The 19,824-nt window shown below is 44.0% G+C and overlaps 1 protein-coding gene across 3 annotated transcripts in view; it reads right to left on the reverse strand.

Annotated features, from left to right (window-relative positions):
- gramd4a (GRAM domain containing 4a) overlaps nt 1–19,824 on the reverse strand; it is a 60,977-nt gene that overhangs the window by 12,374 nt on the left and 28,779 nt on the right. For all 3 annotated transcript variants that reach the window (XM_014152776.3, XM_014152777.3, XM_014152778.3), the window contains 3 exons: nt 2,953–3,073; nt 2,189–2,262; nt 592–736 (listed from right to left, as the gene is read on the reverse strand). In XM_014152776.3, the coding sequence (XP_014008251.1) occupies nt 592–736; nt 2,189–2,262; nt 2,953–3,073 (340 nt within the window). The remainder of the gene's footprint in view (nt 1–591; nt 737–2,188; nt 2,263–2,952; nt 3,074–19,824) is intronic.

Consider the following 19,824-nt stretch of genomic DNA (forward strand, 5'->3'; position numbering starts at 1 on the left):
ATGCTGAGCAGCAAAATGAGCCAAGTCCTAGACTGAACCCAGACAGCTTAAAGTGGAGCATGATGTATGAGTTGCATCTAGACACTGATCTAAGATCAGTGTGGAGTTCACCCCCCTAATGGTTAAGGTTAGAATTGGGGGATAGTGAAGCTGATCCTAAATCAGGGCAATGTCTATAGCCTCAGTCAATGGCTGCAGAGAGTGGTAGTGTGGTCAAGCCACCACCAGAGGGCACAGACACTGTATTTAGTGATGTGCAACATATAGAGAAGGTCCAGAGGGCTCGTGTCTGTATAGAATTCACATCACTACTGTTAAGGTTAGGGTGAAAGACTACTGTTTCTGTGAGTGGTAGCGTACTGGCCATGTGGGGTGCAACAAATTCACCGTGTTCAGATATTGACTACTACAACACAGCCTCTCAATGTGACTGCTGTTTTCACCACCTAGTTCAGTACTCACCTTTTAGTACATAGAAATAAGTTTACAAGAACAGACATTCCAATTTAAACCAATAATCCATGATGGGGTGGACCCATTTATTCTATTTCGAGAATTTACACAACCCATCGTATGAATACAATAAAGCACCTTTTAGCGCTTAGTGGTTCCTCAGCCTCCACAGTGTTCTCCTCCGGGACGAAGCGGAAGTCTTCTATGTAGACCCCCACCCTGTCATAGAGCCACCTCCACGCCCGCAAGTACAGGGTCTCCCCCTGCGGCGGCTTCTCTTTATCTGGAGGGGCAGAGTTGAAGGTGATTTTCTCATTAGGCTTCTGTATTTGTTAGTGGGCGTTTCATGTTACTGTACACGTCAAAGAGGACTTATGTTTGTTCTTTTGTCTTGTTACTGAATATAAATAAATATACATTCAAAAGACAAGAAAGAGGGAGAGCGAGGACAAGACAGACACAGGAAGAGAGGTTACAGGCAGCGCAGGTTTATAATTAGTACAATGAAGTTGCCTCCCTGTCAGTTTGGAATTTCGGTGTCCAAGGGCAACTTCTAACTACCTGAAGCTGTTTATTAAATGAAGATAGGTAGAGAAGGAGATACAGGTCTGTATATCTCCCTGTTAAGACGCTGGTTTAATTTAGAGTTAATACCAAAGACCCATTAACCTAAATTACACACTGAGCTCCTTGTGTCTCTTACAGAAACACAAATTCATGTACGCGCACATACACACATTCTACATTTGGCGAGGCTGCTCTAACTAACACCGTGGGCCTGTTTGGCCTAGATTAAACCTAGCCCATTTCCTACAATAAAACCCTCGCCGGTGTCACCAGCACCTGAAGCTACTAGACAAACTGGTTCTGGAACCCTAAAAGAATCAAGATTTTTGCTTTTACAAAAGATACTTCTACAGTTCAAACTGTTCCGTCCCACGCACACAAACAGTGTCCTTCTTCCAGCCTGCTGGCAGATAGGCTGCCTGCCAGTAATCTGTGCTCCACACACACTAAAATATATCTGGTAAAGATGATGTTCAGCACCCAGAATGTGTTCTGCACTAAACACTGCTATTAAAGCTGCCTGTCCTTACGGTTGGGTTAGAGTTTTAAAATGAATGGGGAAACAGATCATTTTTGAAGAAATTGTTTTGATATGAGAACACACACACACACACACCTCTAACTTTGATGAAAAACAGGTATTCTGCACATTGTCTCAAGTGATTCAAGATCCTTTGTGAGTGTGTTTGTCAATATGTGAAATCCCCCATGGAGAAAATATTCTCCATCATCCTGAATCCCCCCCCACACACACACACACACATATAGGGTTATTACAGTCTTCCCACAGTCCCTATAGAGTCAGAGGAAACGTCGGGCTCCTGTTCTTTTCCCGTCAGGTCTACAGCCCCACCGGGCTATCACTGGCTTCAACCGGACTCCTGAATGCCTTCCCACAGTCTCTGGCTGCTCTGTAGTCCTACAAACCCTTTTATTTCACTGATCTATGGGAGTTACTGCTGTTTCTGACAAAGGTTTCTTCTGACGCGAGGCTCGTTAAATACTGAAACTGGCATCTTATTTAAGATCTTTACAGATCTGGGATTGGTGTGAGCAGTATCAATCTGGTCTCTTCAATTCCATAAACAGTACAGGTAGGGGCGGTTTTTGGGGTATACTATCCGCAGTCATAGGTGTTACACCATAGTCCACTTTCTGCCTTGCTTACCTGTGTCTTTGCCATTGGCAGCAGGCGTTGGAGACGGGGGTTTACGGGCAAGCTGTGGCGGCGAGTCTTCCAACCTGGTAGATAGAAGTATAGGAAAAAAGCAGAGGAGAAAGAGAAAAAGAGTGAGTCTTTGCAACACTATGTAAACAAACATTCAAGTATAACCTTCATGGGCTTTATGCCCCCTATAATTTTGGTTATTTGATGTATAATGTATCTTCATGTCCCTCTATGCCCTTGTGGACCTTACTGTAAGGCCTAGGAGACATTCCACGTGGTGGAAGGTCCTTTTGGCAGGAGGTAAAATGCCACTGAAATCCATTCTGAATGGACTGGGTGAACACGACGCTTTACTTAAAGGAAAATTCAGCCCAAAAACAAAATCTTTTGGTATTTGTTATATAGTCCCAACATGTTTTGCATGTCACCAATCTAGTTTTCAAGCTATTTATACCCGCTGCAGCCCAGGTTGATCCACCCCACTGAAGGACAACTCACTGGGGTAGGCAGGGTTGCAGCACTGAAGGCAGCACACACACCTTTGGTTTTTTTATTTAACCAGGTAGGCCAGCAGAGAACAAGTCCTCATTTACAACTGCATCCTGGCCAAGATAAAACAAAGCAGTGCGACAAAAACAACAACACAGAAGATACACACCGAGAGACAGACACACAGACAGAGAGGGACGTGACTATCTCTAAGTGAGCAACACTAAGAGAATGAGATGACACACATTGTTCCCCTCGCTCTCTCTATCACCGACCTGGATTTTAGCACCTCGTTCATCCTCAGTTCGAGGTCGAGCCTCTTCCCTCTCTCTCTCTCCAGCTCTTCCTTTATCTTCTCCACGTTTGTTTCCTCTCGTAGCTTCCTCAACTCCTCTTCTGAAAAACAACACATTAATGACTGGTATCATCATGATGATAATGATGACGAAGATGATTATCACCACATTTGTTTAGCCCCGTTTTTAATCCACATACAGACAGACAAATAGATTCCAGAATACAATTTCCATTTCTTCAAAATCTGGTCTTTTTTAAAAGAAAATGCAAAACCTTTGAAATGATCTGGAACATATTGTCACATCTTTACAAGGGGCCGTTATTCTGGTAGCTTCTGAGCTGTGATTAAATTTCAACCTCTGCAGACTGCAGTACAGAATGATAATCATGGGATGAGATTGTGATCCTCTTACATTGTCCCACTTGGCTCCTTTCACTGCTATGCTATGTATCCTGAGCCGAGCCACTGCGATGCTAAGATGCTGGTCACTAGTCACAATACACAGCTGACAGACGAGAGAACACTCCGGTAATTGTTTCACTAATGCAACGTTTCTTTCTCGTTTCCACTTTTCCTTCTGGCTTCCTCTTCCAGTCTCTCCGATCCTCTTCTTTCTTACTGACCTCTTTCCCTCCCTCCCTTCCCTGTCTCTCCCTCTCCTCGCCTGGCTGACTGCAGTAGTGTCAGGTGTCATCAGGTGACTGGGCAGACCATGCCGGAGCTCAGCCCCATGCCGGAGCTCAGCCCTGTGTTCCTGCTCACCTTTTGTCCCTGCGCACACAACCAGAGTCTCATGAATACTGGAAGAGAGAGGGCAGCTCCTCTCACAAAGACTGGAGGCACATGGTTGATGAACATGGCACATTAACGGATACACAAAGTGACGCCAGATTAAAATCTTTGCAAAGTGACTGCAACACACACAGCAAAAAAAGAAAAAAAACGCCCTCTCACTGTCAACTGCGTTCATTTTCAGCAAACGTAACGTGTAAATATTTGTATGAACGTAAGATTCAACAACAGACAAACTGAACAAGTTCAACAGACATGTGACTAACAGAAGTTGAATAATGTGTCCCTGAACAAAGGGGGGGGGGGGGGGTCAAAAAAAGTAAGTCAATGCAGCTGGTGGCCACACCAGATACTAAGTACTGCAGTGCATCTCCTCCTCATGGACTGCACCAGATTTGCCAATTCTTGCTGTGAGATGTTACCCCACTCTTCCACCAAGGCACCTGCAAGTTCCCTGACATTTCTGGGGGGGGGGGGAGAAACGGCCCTAGCCCTCACCCTCCGATACAACAGGTCCCAGATGTGCTCAATGGGATTGAAATCCAGGCTCTTTGCCGGCCATGGCAGAACACTGACATTCCTGCCATGAAGGAAATCACGCCAAGAACGAGCAGTATGGCTGGTGGCATTGTCATACTGGAGGGTCATGTCAGGATGAGCCTGCAGGAAGGGTACCACGAGGGAGGAGGTCTTCCCTATAACGAACAGCGTTGAAATTACCTGCAATGACAACAAGCTCAGTCCGATGATGCTGTGACACCTCCCCAGACAACGACAGACCCTCCACCTCGATCCCACTCCAGAGTACAGGCCTCGGTGCAACGCTCATTCCTTAGACAATAAACACAAAACCGAGCATCACCCCTGGTGAGACAAAACCGCGACCCGTCAGTGAAGGGCACTTTCTGCCAGTCTTGTCTGGTCCAGCAACGGTGGGTTTGTGCCCATAGGCGACGCTGTTGCCGGTAATGTCTGGTGAGGACCTGCCTTACAACAGGCCTACAAGCCCTCAGTCCAGCCTCTCTCAGCCTATTGCAGACAGTCTGAGCACTGATGGAGGGATTGTGCGTTCCTGGTGTAACTCAGGCAGTTGTTGCCATCCTGTGCCTGTCCCGCAGGTGTGATGTTCGGATGTACTGATCCTGTGCTGGTGCTACATGTGGTCTGCAAATGTGAGGACGATCAGCTGTCCGTCCCGTCTCCCTGCAGCGCTGTTTTAGGCTTCTCACAGTACAGACATTGCAATTTATTGCCCTGGCCACATCTGCAGTCTTCATGCCTCCTTGCAGCATGCCTAAGGCACGTTCACACAGATGAGCAGGGACCCAGGGACCCTTTCTATTGGTGTTTTTCAGAGTCAGTAGAAAAGCCTCTTTAGTGTCCTAAGTTTTCATAACTGTGACCTTAATTGCCTACCGTCTGTAAGCTGTTAGTGTCTTAACCGTTCCACGGGTGCATGTTCATTAACTGTTCATGGTTCATTGAACAAGCATGGGAAACGGTATTTAAACCCTTTACAATGAAGATCTGTGAAGTTATTTGGATTTTTATGAATTATCTTTGAAAGACCGGGTCCTGAAAAAAGGGACATTTCTTTTTTTTGCTGAATTTACACACACACACACACACACCCACACACACACACACACCTTGCAAAAGTATTCATTCCCCTTGGCATTTTTTTCCTATTTTGTTGCATTACAACCTGTCATTTAAATTGATTTTTATTTGGATTTCATGTAATGGACATCCACTTAACCAATATGGACTATTTTGTGTAATGACATTTTTGGCCCCCCCTTATTCCAAAAAAATTTAAAATGGAAAAGTGGCACGTGCATATGTATTCATCCCCTTTGCTATGAAGCCCCTAAATAGAACCTGGTGCAACCAATTACCTTCAGAAGTTACATAATTGGTGAAATAAAGTCCACCTGTATGCAATCTAAGTGTCACATGATCTCAGTATATATACACACATGCACAACAAAGAGACCAAAGATAACCCTGAAGGAGCTGCAAAGCTCCACTGCAGAGATTGGAGTATCTGTCCATAGGACCACTTTAAGCCTACACTCCAGAGAGCTGGGCTTTACGGAAGAGTGGCCAGAAAAAAGCCATTGCTTAAAGAAAAAAATAAGCAAACACATTTGGTGTTCACCAAAAGGCACGTGAGAGACTCCCCAAAAATGTGGAAGGAGGTACTCTGGGTCAGATGAGACTAAAATTGAGCATTTTGGCCATCAAGGAAAACGCTACGTCTGGCGCAAACCCAACACTTATCATCCCGAGAACACCATCCACACACGGTGGTGGCAGCAGCATCATGCTGTGGGGATGGCTTTCATTGGCAGGAACTGGGAAACTGGTCAGAATTGAAGGAATGATGGATGGCGCTAAATACAGGGAAATTCTTAAGGGAAACCTGTTTCAGTCTTCCAGAGATTTTGAGACTGGGACAGAGGTTCACCATCCAGCAGGACAATGACCCTAAGCATACTGCTAAAGCAACACTCGAGTGGTTTAAGGGGAACCATTTAAATGTATGGAATGGCCTAGTCAAGGCCCAAACCTCAATCCAATTGAGAATCTGTGATATGACTTAACCTGGAGGGCATTAATCAGAGAGGCAACAAAGAGACCAAAGATAACCCTGAAGGAGCTGCAAAGCTCCACAGCAGAGTTTGGAGTATCTGTCCATAGGACCACTTTAAGCCATACACTCCACAGAGCTGGGCTTTAAGGAAGAGTGACCAGATAAAAAGCCATTGCTTAAAGTATAAGAAAAAAAATAAGCAAACACGTTTGGTGTTCGCCAAAAGGAATGTGGGAAACATATGAAAGAAGCTACTCTAGTCAGATGAGACCAAAAATGAACTTTTTGGCCATCAAGGAAAAGGCTATGTCTGGCGCAAACCCAACACCTCTCATCACTCCGAGAACACTATCCCTACAGTGAAGCATGGTGGTGGCAGCATTATGCTGTGGGGATGTTTTTCATTGGCATGGAATGGGAAACTGGTCAGAATTGAAGTAATGATGAATGGTGCTAAATTAAGGGAAATTCTTGAGGGAAACCTGTTTCAGTCTTCCAGAGATTTGAGACTGGGACGGAGATTCACCTTTCAGCAAGACAATGAGCCTAATTATACTGCTAAAGCAACACTAGTGGTTTAAGGGGAAACATTTAAATGTCTTGGAATGGCCTAGTCAAAGCCCAGACCTCAATCCAATTGAGAATCTGTGGTATGACAAAGATTGCTGTACACCAGTAGAACCCATCCAACTTGAATGAGCTGGAGCAGTTTTGCCTTGAAGAATGAGCAAAAATCCCAGTGGCAAGATGTGCCAAGCTTATAGAGACATACCCCAAGAGACTTGCAGCTGTAATTGCTGCAAAAGGTGGCTCTACAAAGTATTGACTTTGGGGGGGGTGAATAGTTATGACCGCTCAAGTTCTGTTTTTTTGTCTTATTTCTGGTTTGTTTCACAAAAAATATTTTGCATCTTCAAAGTGGTAAACATGTAGTTTAAATCAAATGATACAACCTGGAATTAAAATTGACTTTTGTAAGGAAACAAAATAGGAAAAATTCCAAGGGGGGTGAATACTTTCACAAGCCACTGTATATAGGATACAACCATAAAGGAACATATTATATATGTAGTAACCAAAAGTGTTAAACAAATCAAAATATGTTATATTTGAGATTCTTCAAAGTAGCCACCGTTTGCTTTGCACACTCTAGGCATTCTCTCAACCAGCTTCACCTGGAAGGCTTTTCCAACAGTCTTGAAGGAGTTCCCACATACGCTGAGCACTTGTTGGCAGCTTTGAATTCACTCTGCAGTCCAACTCATCCCAAACCATCTCAATTGGGTTGAGGTCTGGTGATTGTGGAGGCCAGGTCATCTGATGCAGCACTCCATCACTCTCCCTCTTTGTCAAATAGCCCTTTCACAGCCTGGAGGTGTGTTTTGGGTCATTGTCCTGTTGAAAAACAAATGATAGTGGAACTAAGCGCAAACTAGATGGGATGGTGTATTACTGCATAATGCTGGTTAAGTGTGGTTTGAGTTATAAATTAAATCAGTGTCACCAGCAAAACACCGCCACACCTCCTCCACGGTGGGAACCACACCTACTTTGCGTCTCCCAAAGTCACAGCAGTTGGATAAAAAAAAAAAAAAAAAAAGCAAATTTGGACATTGCTCCTGTTTCTTGGACCAAGCTGGTGTCCTTTAGTTGTGGTTCTTGGCAGCAATTCGACCATGAAGGCCTGATTCACAGTCTCCTCTGAACAGTTGATGTTGAGATCTGTCTGGTACTTGAACTCTGAAGCATTCATTTGGGCTACAATTTCCTAGGCTGGTAACTTATCATCTGCAGCAGAAGTAACTCTGGGTCTTCCATTCCTTAGGCGGTCCTCATGAAAGCCAGTTTCATCACAGCGCCTGGTTTTTGCGTCTGCACTTGAAGAATTTATGAAAGTTCTTGAAATGTTCCGTATTGACCTTCATGTCTTAAAGTCACAATGGACTGTCGTTTCCTTTTGCTTATTTGAGCTGTTCTTGCCATAATATGGGCTTGGTCTTTTACCAAATAAGGCTATCTTCTGTATTACCCCCCCCCCCCCCACCCCACCTTGTCCACAACTGTCTCAAACGCATTAAGAAGGAAAGAAATTCCACCAATTAACTTTTAGCAAGGCACAACTGTTAATTGAAATGCATTCCAGGTGACTACCTAATGAAGCTGGTTGAGAGAATGCCAAGTGTGCAAAGCTGTCAAGGCGGCTACTTTAAATCTAAATATTTTATATGAGATTCTTCATTTATTTTTTGACACTTTGTGGTTACTACATAAATGTGTTACTTCATAGTTTTGATGTCGTCACTATTATTCTACAACGTAGAAGCCACAATCAATTTGAAATATTAAAGCCAATCCAACCCACCCCAAAATAAATAGGGAAAAAAAAGACTGGAGCAGAGGACAAGATGAGTTGAGTTCTACTGTTTTCAACTGAGTTAGTTGAAAACAATAGAAGTCAAACTCTGGTCAGGAACAACAAAGCTAAGTGAGGAGATCCACCGCCCTTATACAATGGTAAGGAATGGTAAGGTAAACACTGCCATACTGTAGATCAGTGCTGAGGTGACAGTTGTCAAATGTATTATCAGTGATAAAAATAGGTGTTAAACGCTGATCGCCGTTCACAGTGAGTGAAGTAAAGCACCTATATTTTCAATGCATTTTTTTCAGCAAAAGGTGGGTAAAAGCTTATGCAAAAAAAAAATGTAAAAAAAGTGTTAACAGCGTTTACCCTTCAATACACCACTGTGTTGTGCGTAGGATCACCGCTCTATGGGGATTTCTATGGGAATGTCAATTACAGTAAATGAACACAGCTCAACAGCCTGTGGAACTAACATCCATTATAAATGACTACCCACACCATATCACAACACTCGTCTCCATACGACTACTAGGGTATAATGTCCTGTCACACACACCAGTCATAACTCAGTGGTTGACCTAATGCTATAAGCTACATAGAAATTATTGCACACACACACACTACATGTGTCCATATAGATATTGGTGTTACTTTACCCCACAGCCTTCGATCAGTCTTTCTCCTAAACATTAATAGTGCTGTTCCAAAGAAAACGTGCTGCTACTAACGTACCATCTTATTCCGAGTCAACTATGTACTGAAGGAACCTCACACAGCAACCCTGCTACAGTGTGATTAGACAGACTTGTCACCAGGATCACTCTGACTCCAAAGCAGCACTGACACTAGGGGTCAAAATCAAAACAGAGAAGGACAAAAGAGAGGGTGAGAGGAAAAAAAAAAACAGATCAATAGATTTCTGTCCACCCGGTGAGTTCATGTTGAGAGAAGAGAAAGGGGTGGGGGGGGGTGTTGACAGAAAGCGGTTGAGAGGGCGAAAGAGACTACTCCCCCCTGTAGGGCTACATGTATAATTCACAGACTGTTTCCTCTACCACCATCTCCCTAATTATCTAACATAGGAGATTTATACTACAGCAGTGTCACACTCTTCTCTCTCCATCGCTCTCATTTCTACCTGTTAACCCTCATCAAATATGCATCAGTCCCCCATGCTACCCCCTACCTGCTAGCACAGCCACAAGCAGAGTATTGAAGTTCCCTCTCTGAGCTGGAGGATACAAAACATAGAAATCATTCCATTTCTAGGATATAGAATCCAGACTACAAATGAGCTGTCTCTTCCTCCCATCCCCATACAGTCCCCGCCCTCCCTTCCGTTACCCCTCTTCCTCCCTCCTTGTACAGATCTCTTACTCCCCTTCTCTGTCCCTCAATCCAGTTAATGATGGCCTCCAGGCAGGTAGAACGGAATATCTCATTGTGTTCTGTCAGTGTTGGAATAAAAGCACCTGTCTGGGTGGAAGCTCATATGTGTTGTAGCAAAAAACGGCAAGCCTCGTCATCCTACAGATACCATCTGGTATGAATGAACACAGAAGAGTTGGCTGAAGCACTGACAGAATGGCCCACCTGTCTATAGCTCTACTGTATACTCCAGGGGAGTATCTGAATGGTGCCTTGCCAGTCAGTGAGTGAATAAGTGCTCTCTAAAACAAGCCCACTTACTTAGTAGCTACTACAACTCCGCTTCAATTCGGCTTATCATACAAGTTACTACAGTACTTTAACAATGGAAGTTTGCTTTATTTTACCTCTACCCCAGTTTGTATGTGTAATCATGATCGTAAACGTGCATTTATGTAAACGTCTATGTGTGTGCTATAGGGTAAAGTTTGTGTCAGCCCTGCTAGTTTAGCGTGGCATGGCTCAAAACACTCACATTAGCGACCCTTTGATTTAGCAGTGCAACAAATTTTCAATTGGTTGCTAGGGTGCCACTGAAAAAAAACAATATGCAGCAAGTTGTTGGTTCACAATTTGCTTTGTTTTTAAAAAATGGTCAAGATTTATTCAAATACAGCAATGAGTATGCGTACAATGTACGCAAAAAGTTGGGTCCGAAGTCTTGGTTGAGTCTTTGCCATGCGCAATTCGGTCATTATGATCTGTTTGAATGAACATTTGTAAAGGCTTTCCCAAAAACCCTTCCTAATTAAATGTTGACTGCGAAGTAGGCCTACCTGGCAAAATTATATCGTGATTTGTTTAGCAAACTCTGCCCTCACGTATAGCCTACGCTGTACAGGACAAAAACAGCTAGCCAAACAATGGACTCTTGCTAAGACGCGCAATTGAATTAAAAGACAACTATATTGGTGGGAACGAAACACCCTGTCGTACATGTCGATCCAGAGCATCCCAAACATGCTCAATGGGTGACATGTCTGGTGGGTATGCAGGCCATCGAAGAACTGGGAAATGTTGAGCTTCAGGAATTGTGTACAAATCCTTGCGACATGGGGCCGTGCATTACCATGCTGAAACATGAGGTGATGGCGGCGGTAGAACGGCACAACAATGGGCCTCAGAATCTCGTCACTGTCTCTCTGTGCATTCAAATTTCCATCAATAAAATGCAATTGTGTTCATTGTCCATAGCTTATGCCTGCCCATACCATAACCCCCCCATGGGACACTGTTCACATCAGCAAATCACTCGCCCTAACAAAGCCATACACGCCGACTGCCATTTGCCCGGCACATTTGAAACTGGGATTTATCTGTGAAGAGCACACATCCCCAGCATGCCAGGTGAACATTTGCCCACTGCAGTCAGGTCAAGACCCTGGTTAGAACGACGAGCATGCAGATGAGCTTCCCTGAGACGCTTGACAGTTTGTGCAGAAATCCTTCGGTTGTGCAAACCCACAGTTTCATCAGCTGTCCGGGTGGTTGGTCTCAGACGACCCCGCAGGTCCTGGACTGGCGTGGTTACATGAGGTTTGCGGTTGTGAGGCAGGTTGGACGTACTGCCAAGTTCTTTAAAACAGCAGCTTATGGTAGAGAAATGAACATAACATTCTTTGACAACAGCTCTGGTGGACAGTCCTGCAGTCAGCATGCCAATTGTACACTCCCTCAAATTGAGACATCTGTGGAATTGTGTTGTGTGACAAAACTGCACATTTTAGAGTGGCCTTTTATTGTCCCCAGCACAATTTGAGAGAGAAACTTTGTGCGAATGAACATTTCCGGGAACTTTTATTTCAGCTCATGAAACATGGGACCATCACTTTACATGCTGCGTTTATATTTTTGTTCAGTATAATTATGTGTATGGAGGGTAGGTCACTTTAGGGTCGGCAGGTAGCGTAACAGTTAAGAAAGTTGGGCCAGTAACCAAAAGGTTGCTGGTTAGAATCCGAGCCGACGTTATTGGACACAGGTCAGGTCAAAATTGGTGCGACCAAATCATGTGCTGGGCCATGAACTGAAAAAGTTTGTAGCACCAGCGCCACCTATGGAAAAAGTTAGTCTCGACTTGAGCACTACGTGGTATAAGTAGCTTAGTTGTGACCTCGTGCTAAGTGCCAGAGAATGCCTGTAACCCTATTAGACAACAGCTGACAGGACAGAGAGGCAGCCTAGGTAATAAGAGTGAAGCATTCTGGGTAATGTAACACAGGCCTCTCCCCATGCTTGTGTAATGGGTATTGAATGTACTGGAGTAATCAGGCAGAGCCAGTTACACTCTGTCACTCTTCATCCCGTCAGCAGGTCATCGAGGTGGACCCAACACTGGGCCTGCCTGCCCTAAGCCCGGAACCCCTCTAAATCCACTTAAACTCTGCGTAGATGAAGGGGAGGAGAGATTAAAGACAATTGAGACATGGATTGTGCATGTGTATCATTCAGAAAGGGAATAGGCAAGTCAAAAATATTTAAGTGCCTTTGAATGGATTACGGTAGGTGCCACTGCTGGGTTTTTCCATGCTCAACAGTTTCCCATGTGTATCAAGAGTGGCCCATCACCCAAAGGACATCCAGCCAACTTGACAACTGTGGCAAGCATTGGAGTCAACATGGGCCAGCATCCCTGTGAAATGCACTGACGAATTCAGGCTGTTCTGAGGGCAAAAGGGGAGGGGGTGCAACGCAATATTAGAAAAGGTGTTAATGTTTGGTATACTTAGTGTATACGAGTCTTTATAATCTTGGAATGTACTAAAATCCACACTGTCCATGATTTCGGCAATGGTGCAGATTCCACATCTGAACCACGGGGGGTATGCAAAAGGACACCCTCCAGATCGCAAGGCATTATTGTGAAATATTGGTGCATGGGCATGCCATTTTGATTCACAGTTGGTTTTCAATTTTGCGGCAAACAGAAATTGTGTGAGCAATAATAGGACCAAGGCGTAGTTTACATTGATTAAGGGATATATCAGTGAAGACGACCTCTTCCAGGGCAATAGGAGACACCATATTTATCTCTATACTCAGCCAGGGGGCAGAAGAATCATGTGTAAACCAATTTAGGATGGGACAAAATGATAATTAACTGTATTTCCAGGCACTATCACTTCTGTATAAATTGTAACTGTGAATACAATGGAAAGCACACCTGTGCTCCAAGCAGATATAACAGAGGTACTAGTGTACTTTAACACTTAAGCGTCAGAATCATGAGTGCAGTTTACCCTGGGTCACAGTGGCACAGTAACAGAGCGTGCCTGTTTCCCTTCCTTCTCTGGCCACAATGAACCCCAGTAACCTACAACATCCTACAACCCAGGGACAGTCATGCACAAATGTCATGTTTGTGGTTCAATTGTCCTTAAATAGCTAAGACACATGCCCGAGTGTCGCTCTCCTGTTCTCCCCACTGACCAGCTGAGAAGAAACTGGTTTGCGGTTTGAGTGCCATCTCCTCATAATCCATATCCCACTCATCCACACACAGTGGGGAGACTGAGCCCTTTAGAGTGATGTGCCACACCCTAGAGCTGCTGGTCTAACCAATAAACTTTAATCTACAGAGGTACACAGACAGGTCAGATAGCTAGAAGATAGTTACCCAGAAAAGACAGGTAAAATATTCTGGGGCTATCGAGACAGACAAAAAGAGGCAGAGGCAGACAGACAAACGGGTCACATGAACCTACTGAGGTTGCGGGAGACTGAGGTCTTAAAACAAATAGGTCATGTTAACTTACTAAGGTTGAGGTTGCTCTTGTGAGATTTAATCTTGTCTGTCCAACCTCCGTCGACGAGCCAGGCAAAGTCTGGGTCTGGGCCGCTGCAGTCCTCCATCTCCTCTGATACACAGCCAGCACCCTGCTGAGCTAGGGTATTGACTGACACCGCAGGATCCCACACTCCAACTGGGCTATGGTATTGACCAAAACCAGAAGCGACCCGCCAGGACTCTGATACAGGCCCAAACAACCTAGTCCCACTACGCTGAAGTTGGGATTCAGTGGAAGGTTACTGCCTAACGGACCTGACCCGAATAGACTCAGAATCTCCCTGCACTCAAATACAGCTCCCAGTCAGCCGGTCTAGGTGTCAAGTTTATAGCCTAGCGTCACACTGTGACATGTGTACCAAACAAACAACCTCATAGCTGATCAAAACTCCAGAGGAGAGAATCAGGGTATGTGGGTCTAGTCTGCTTTGAGAGAGTCACAGCTGGATCCTATAGCATAAATACAATAGAGGCCTTCCAGTCTGCAGAGTTAGAGATGGAGCCTTGTAGAGCTCCTAAAACGGCCTGGAATCTACCAACCAAGTACATTGGAGCCGTAGACTACTCCCCTCCCATATAGTCTGTCCCTACAGAACCTCAGGACCCCTATACTAGTCGAAGGCAGCGTCCAGTGTGAATGCCATGTGTGTATGCAAGCAGACAAATAAAATCCCTCTCATCTAGACTAAGAGCTGGGAGAAGGAAAAGTACTGCATGAGATTACACCAGCAGAACACTGAGTCCATTCACACACCGACCTGCTGTGTTCATTGTTCACATTCTGTACAGTACTTAACACACCAACGAGGGTAAGTAGTTAGTGCAAGACAGCGCTATGCATGCATGTACACATCAATAAAAATAAAATAAAAAACATGGCAGTGTTATGTAATGTATACGTAGACTTCGTTTTAACACACAGGATGCGGATTGGTCAAATCGGTAGATGGGGAAAGTCAGACTGATTGGCTGATCTATTAACCCCGGCACACACACACAGCCCATGCACTCATACACACAGGGTCGATCTGTTAAACAACACAGACCCTACAGGTTACAGAGACACAGTACTATTGGCACCAACTCTATCCTACAGTGACCCTGATGTCACCATACATCATGCTACTGTTGACTTCAATGCTGTCCTGACACAATCCAACTGCATTCCATACAGGACAGTTAGTTCTGTCCTGTTCTGTTGGTGACTGGCTGGCTGACTGACTGATCAATATTCTCCTATTGCTGCCCTGCATCCCACTGGGTTAAAGAGAGACACACACACAAAAATGTACCAGGGTGGTGGGAAATAAATGCAGTCTATATACTTTCGGTGTAGAGAAAGTACAGCTAACAGGGATGCTAGCTAATTATCTTCACCTGAGTGATGATAGCTAGCTAGCCGTCGTGTGAAATACAGAGTAGTGACCCGGTGTGTAAACCAAGTAACACGAGGTAGAAACACACGGCTAGGTCATCTTCTACAGGGGAATTTAAAAAGGAATGGTGCTTCAATGATGGCGTAACACACTAGGAAGAAACAGCACCGCTCATATTAGCCGAACAAACTGAATGGGGGTTTAGCGCAAAAGTTGACAGCTAAAAACACCTGTGGTGCCGTTAGCCAAAAAGCACTCCTAACAAGCCAACTTGGAATCAGTCAAATTAAGCTGAAGTTCGTGAAAATAGAAAAGAAGCCACAACGCTCCGTGGTGGGTGGCATCCCCCAGGAAGAGTAGCTGGTGCTTTCACAACAGCTAATGGTGATCCTAATAAAATACCAAATCCACACCAAAAGGAACAGTTAAGAGAGCTAGTATTCTGAAGAAAGCTGCTTAACGAGCTAGTAACCAAATAGACCTGTGAAGTGGCAAAGAAACCATAGCATTGCAGGGTGTTATATAGATTGGCCTGTTAGACGTGCTGGAATAAGGCTTAAACAATGACCCATAGTGAGATCTGAGTCGACTGAAATAACTACAATTATATTCTATATAAATGAAAATGACTTTATTACTGACGGTATATGCCCATGTTATATCATCCATATAACGTATTGAATATAGTTTAACTGCTGTGTCCTAAACAGCATAATTACAGTACTAGCCTGCTGACAACCAGGGAGATGCATGCCACTGTAAATAGCTGGAGATAAGACATAGGGTTGGAGGAGGATGCTGTTTGTTTGCAGCCTGCTTGCTGCTGCCTAATGTATTGAGTTAAACTCATTATATAAAATTGTAAACATCCATTGTGCAATGTCTTGTTATCTGCAGTACTTTATGCTTAAACGAGGTATCTGCGTGCAGAATGCATGCTGCATGCATGCTGCAGAATGCATGCTGCAGAATGCATGCTGCAGAATGCATGCTGCAGAATCATGGAGTACAGACACACACACACCCCCCCCCCCCACACACACACACAACCACACAACAGGCTGCAAGCAGTGGAAACCAAACCAACGACAGTACGGAGTTTCCTCTTCTGCACAATGAGTAACATACAAAGCACAGCTCTAGCTAGGAAGTTGTGAGTAACTCAGTCAGTAACCAGTCATAGAGCCAAACAAGCACCTGTATCAATAGTGCTTTGACGTTCTAGGAGACATTGTCGTATTTTCACAGGGTACATGAAGTGAGAGGGTTGTAGGGAAGGGAGGTTGAGTCAGCCATGACAGAGAGAGCGAGATCTAAATTGTACTCATCTGTTCTGAGAGCCAGGAGCTACAGTAGGGCAACAGTGACACAGCAACAACGCAACACACACGCAGTGAGAGAGGGGGGACCAGCTGTTCTTTCTGTCTGTCACGCATCACAACACACCCACTGACCCAACATGAGAGGAGGAAGAGTGTTACTTAAAGGTTACTACAAGCTTCACTCAGTTGATCTACGTATGTGTACGTTGGTGGAGTGGGATTTTTTTGAGCAGCAGACACCTTTTGGTAATGTGATATGCACACCGGTCCCACTCAAGGGGGTGATGGAAACCTTTGTCAGCTCAGTTTGTGAAAGCAAGGAAGAGTTGCCTTCCCTTGCTAGCAGTAACTAGCTGGCAGCCTGGCAAAAAAATAAAAAAATAGCAAGCTAGCTAGCATTTTTAGCTTCCCACATCTACGTGTGAAAATTAAATTTATAATTTATTTTAAATATATGCCCTGCACTCCTGAGAGGCGCAACATTCTAAGACACTGCATCGCAGTGTGGCGGCGTCACTACAGCCTGTGTCATTATGTGTCATTGCCGGCCGTGACCAGGAGTCCCATAGGGCGGCGCACTCTACAAACCTACATTATGTCAATGACTCTGGTTAGTGCGACAACAGCACTGGGAAAACGGTCCCTGTAGAACTGAAATGGAAGGAGTGATGAGTTGACAATAATCAACACTCAGTGATAAAGATGATCAGGCAACACAAGAACAAACAGGATCACCACAACACAGACAAGCCTGTTTCCTCACTGACTCTCCATCTCACATAGTGACGGGTGTTGCATCCCAAATGGCACCCTATACCCAACATAGTACACCATTTTTGGGCCCTGTTGTACCAGTCAAAAGTTGACCCAGCTACTCATTCAAGGGGTTCTTTATTTGTACTATTTTCTACAAATGTAGAATAATAGTGAAGACATCAAAACTATGAAATTATGTAGTAACCAAAATGGTGTTAAACAAATCAAAATATATTTTATATTATTCAAAGTAGCCACTGTTTGCCTTGACAGCTTTGCACACTCTTGGCATTCTCTCAACCAGCTTCATGACACACAAAAATAACATCAAATTGATCAGAAATACAGTGTATACATTGGTAATGTTGTGAATGACAATTGCAGCTGGAAACAGCTGATTTATTTCTAGAATATCTACAATTGTCCGAAGTTTACATCAGCCTTACACAAATATCACATTTTTCACAATTCCTGACATTTAATTCTAGAAAAAAGTCCCTGTCTTAGGTCAGTCAGGATCACCACTTTACTTTAAGAATGTGAAATGTCAGAATAACAGTAGAGTGATTTATTTCAGCTTTTATTTCTTTCATCACATTCCCAGTGGGTCAGAAGAAGTTTACCTACACTCAATTAGTATTTGGCAGCATTGCCTTTAAATTGTTTTACTTGGGTCAAATGTTCCAGGTAGCCTTCCACAAGCGTCCCACAATAAGTTGGGTGAATTTTGGCCCATTCCTCCTGACAGAGCTGGGGTATCCGAGTCAGGTTTGTAGGCCTCCTTGCTCGCACACGCTTTATCAGTTGTGCCCACACATTTTCTATAGGATTGAGGTCAGGGCTTTGTGATGGCCACTCCAATACCTTGATTTTGTTGTCATTAAGCCATTTTGCCACAACTTTGGAAGTATGTTTGAGGTCATTGTCCATTTGGAATACCTATTTTTTGACGAAGCTTTAACTTCGTGACTGATGTCTTGAGATGTTGCTTCAATATATCCACATAATTTTCCTCCCTCATGATGCCATCTATTTTGCGAAGTGCACCAGTCCCTCCTGCAGCAAAGCACCCCCACAACATGATGCTGACACCCCTGTGCTTCATGGTTGGGATGGTGTGCTTCAGCTTGCAAGCCTCCCCCGTTTTCCTCCAAACATAACTATGGTCATTATGGCCAAACAGTTCTATTTTTGTTTCATCAGACCAGAGGACATTTCTCCAAAAAGTATGATCTTGTCCCCATGTGCAGTTGCAAACCGTAGTCTGGCTTTTTTAATGGTGGTTTTGGAGCAGTGGCTTCTTCCTTGCTGAGCGGCCTTTCAGGTTATGTCGATATAGATACTGGAGGAAACGGGTACAAAAGTATCTTTACAAGGTCCTTTGCTGTTGTTCTGGGATTGATTTGCTTTTTTCGCACCAAAGTACATTCGTCTCCTTCCTGAGTGGTATGACGGTTGCGGGGTTCCATGGTGTTTATACTTGCGTACTATTGTTTGTACAGATGAACGTGGTACCTTCAGGCATTTGGAAATTGCTTCCAATGATGAACCAGACTTGTGGAGGTCTACAATTATTTTTCTGTGGTCTTGGCTGATTTATTTTGATTTTCCCATGATGTCAATTAAAGAGGCACTGAGTTTGAAGGTAGGCCTTGAAATACATCCACAGGTACCCCTCCAATTGACTCAAATGATGTCAATTAGGCTATCAGAAGCTTCTAAAGCCATGACATCCTTTTCTGGAATTTTCCGAGCTGTTTAAAAAGGCACAGTCAACTTAGTGTATGTAAACTTCTGACCCACTGGAATAGTGATAGAGAATTATAACTGAAATAATCTGTCTGTAAACAATTGATGGAAAAATTACTTGGGTCATGCACAAAGTAGATGTCCTAACTGACTTTCCAAAACTATAGTTTGTTAACAAGAAATATGTGGAGTGGTTGAAAAATTGAGTTAATGACTCCAACCTAAGTGTATGTAAACTTCCAACTTCAACTGTACATAGGTGTACAGAGGCCCATTATCAGCAACCATCACTCCTGTGTTCCAATCGCACGTTGTTAGCTAATCCAAGTTTATAATTAAAAAAAAAGGCTAATTGATCATTAGAAAACCCTTTTGCAATTATGTTAGCACAGCTGAAAACTGTTGTACTGATTAAAGCAGCAGTAAAAAATACGCTGTGTAGTACTCCCTTCATAGAACAGCGCAAACTGTCTCTAGCCAGTATAAAAAGAGTGGGAGGCCCCAGTGCAGAACTGAGCAAGAGGACAAGTACATTAGTGTCTAGTTTGTGAAACAGATGCATCAAGTCCTCAACCTGCAGCTTTATTAAATAGTACACGCAAAACACCAGTCTCAACATCAAAAGTTGGATGCTGGCCTTCCAGGCAGAGTTCCTCTGTCCAGTGTCTGTGTTCTGCC

Source organism: Salmo salar, chromosome 17 (genome assembly GCF_965601325.2).
Source record: "Salmo salar chromosome 17, fSalSal1, whole genome shotgun sequence".
Classification (NCBI taxonomy): domain Eukaryota; kingdom Metazoa; phylum Chordata; class Actinopteri; order Salmoniformes; family Salmonidae; genus Salmo; species Salmo salar.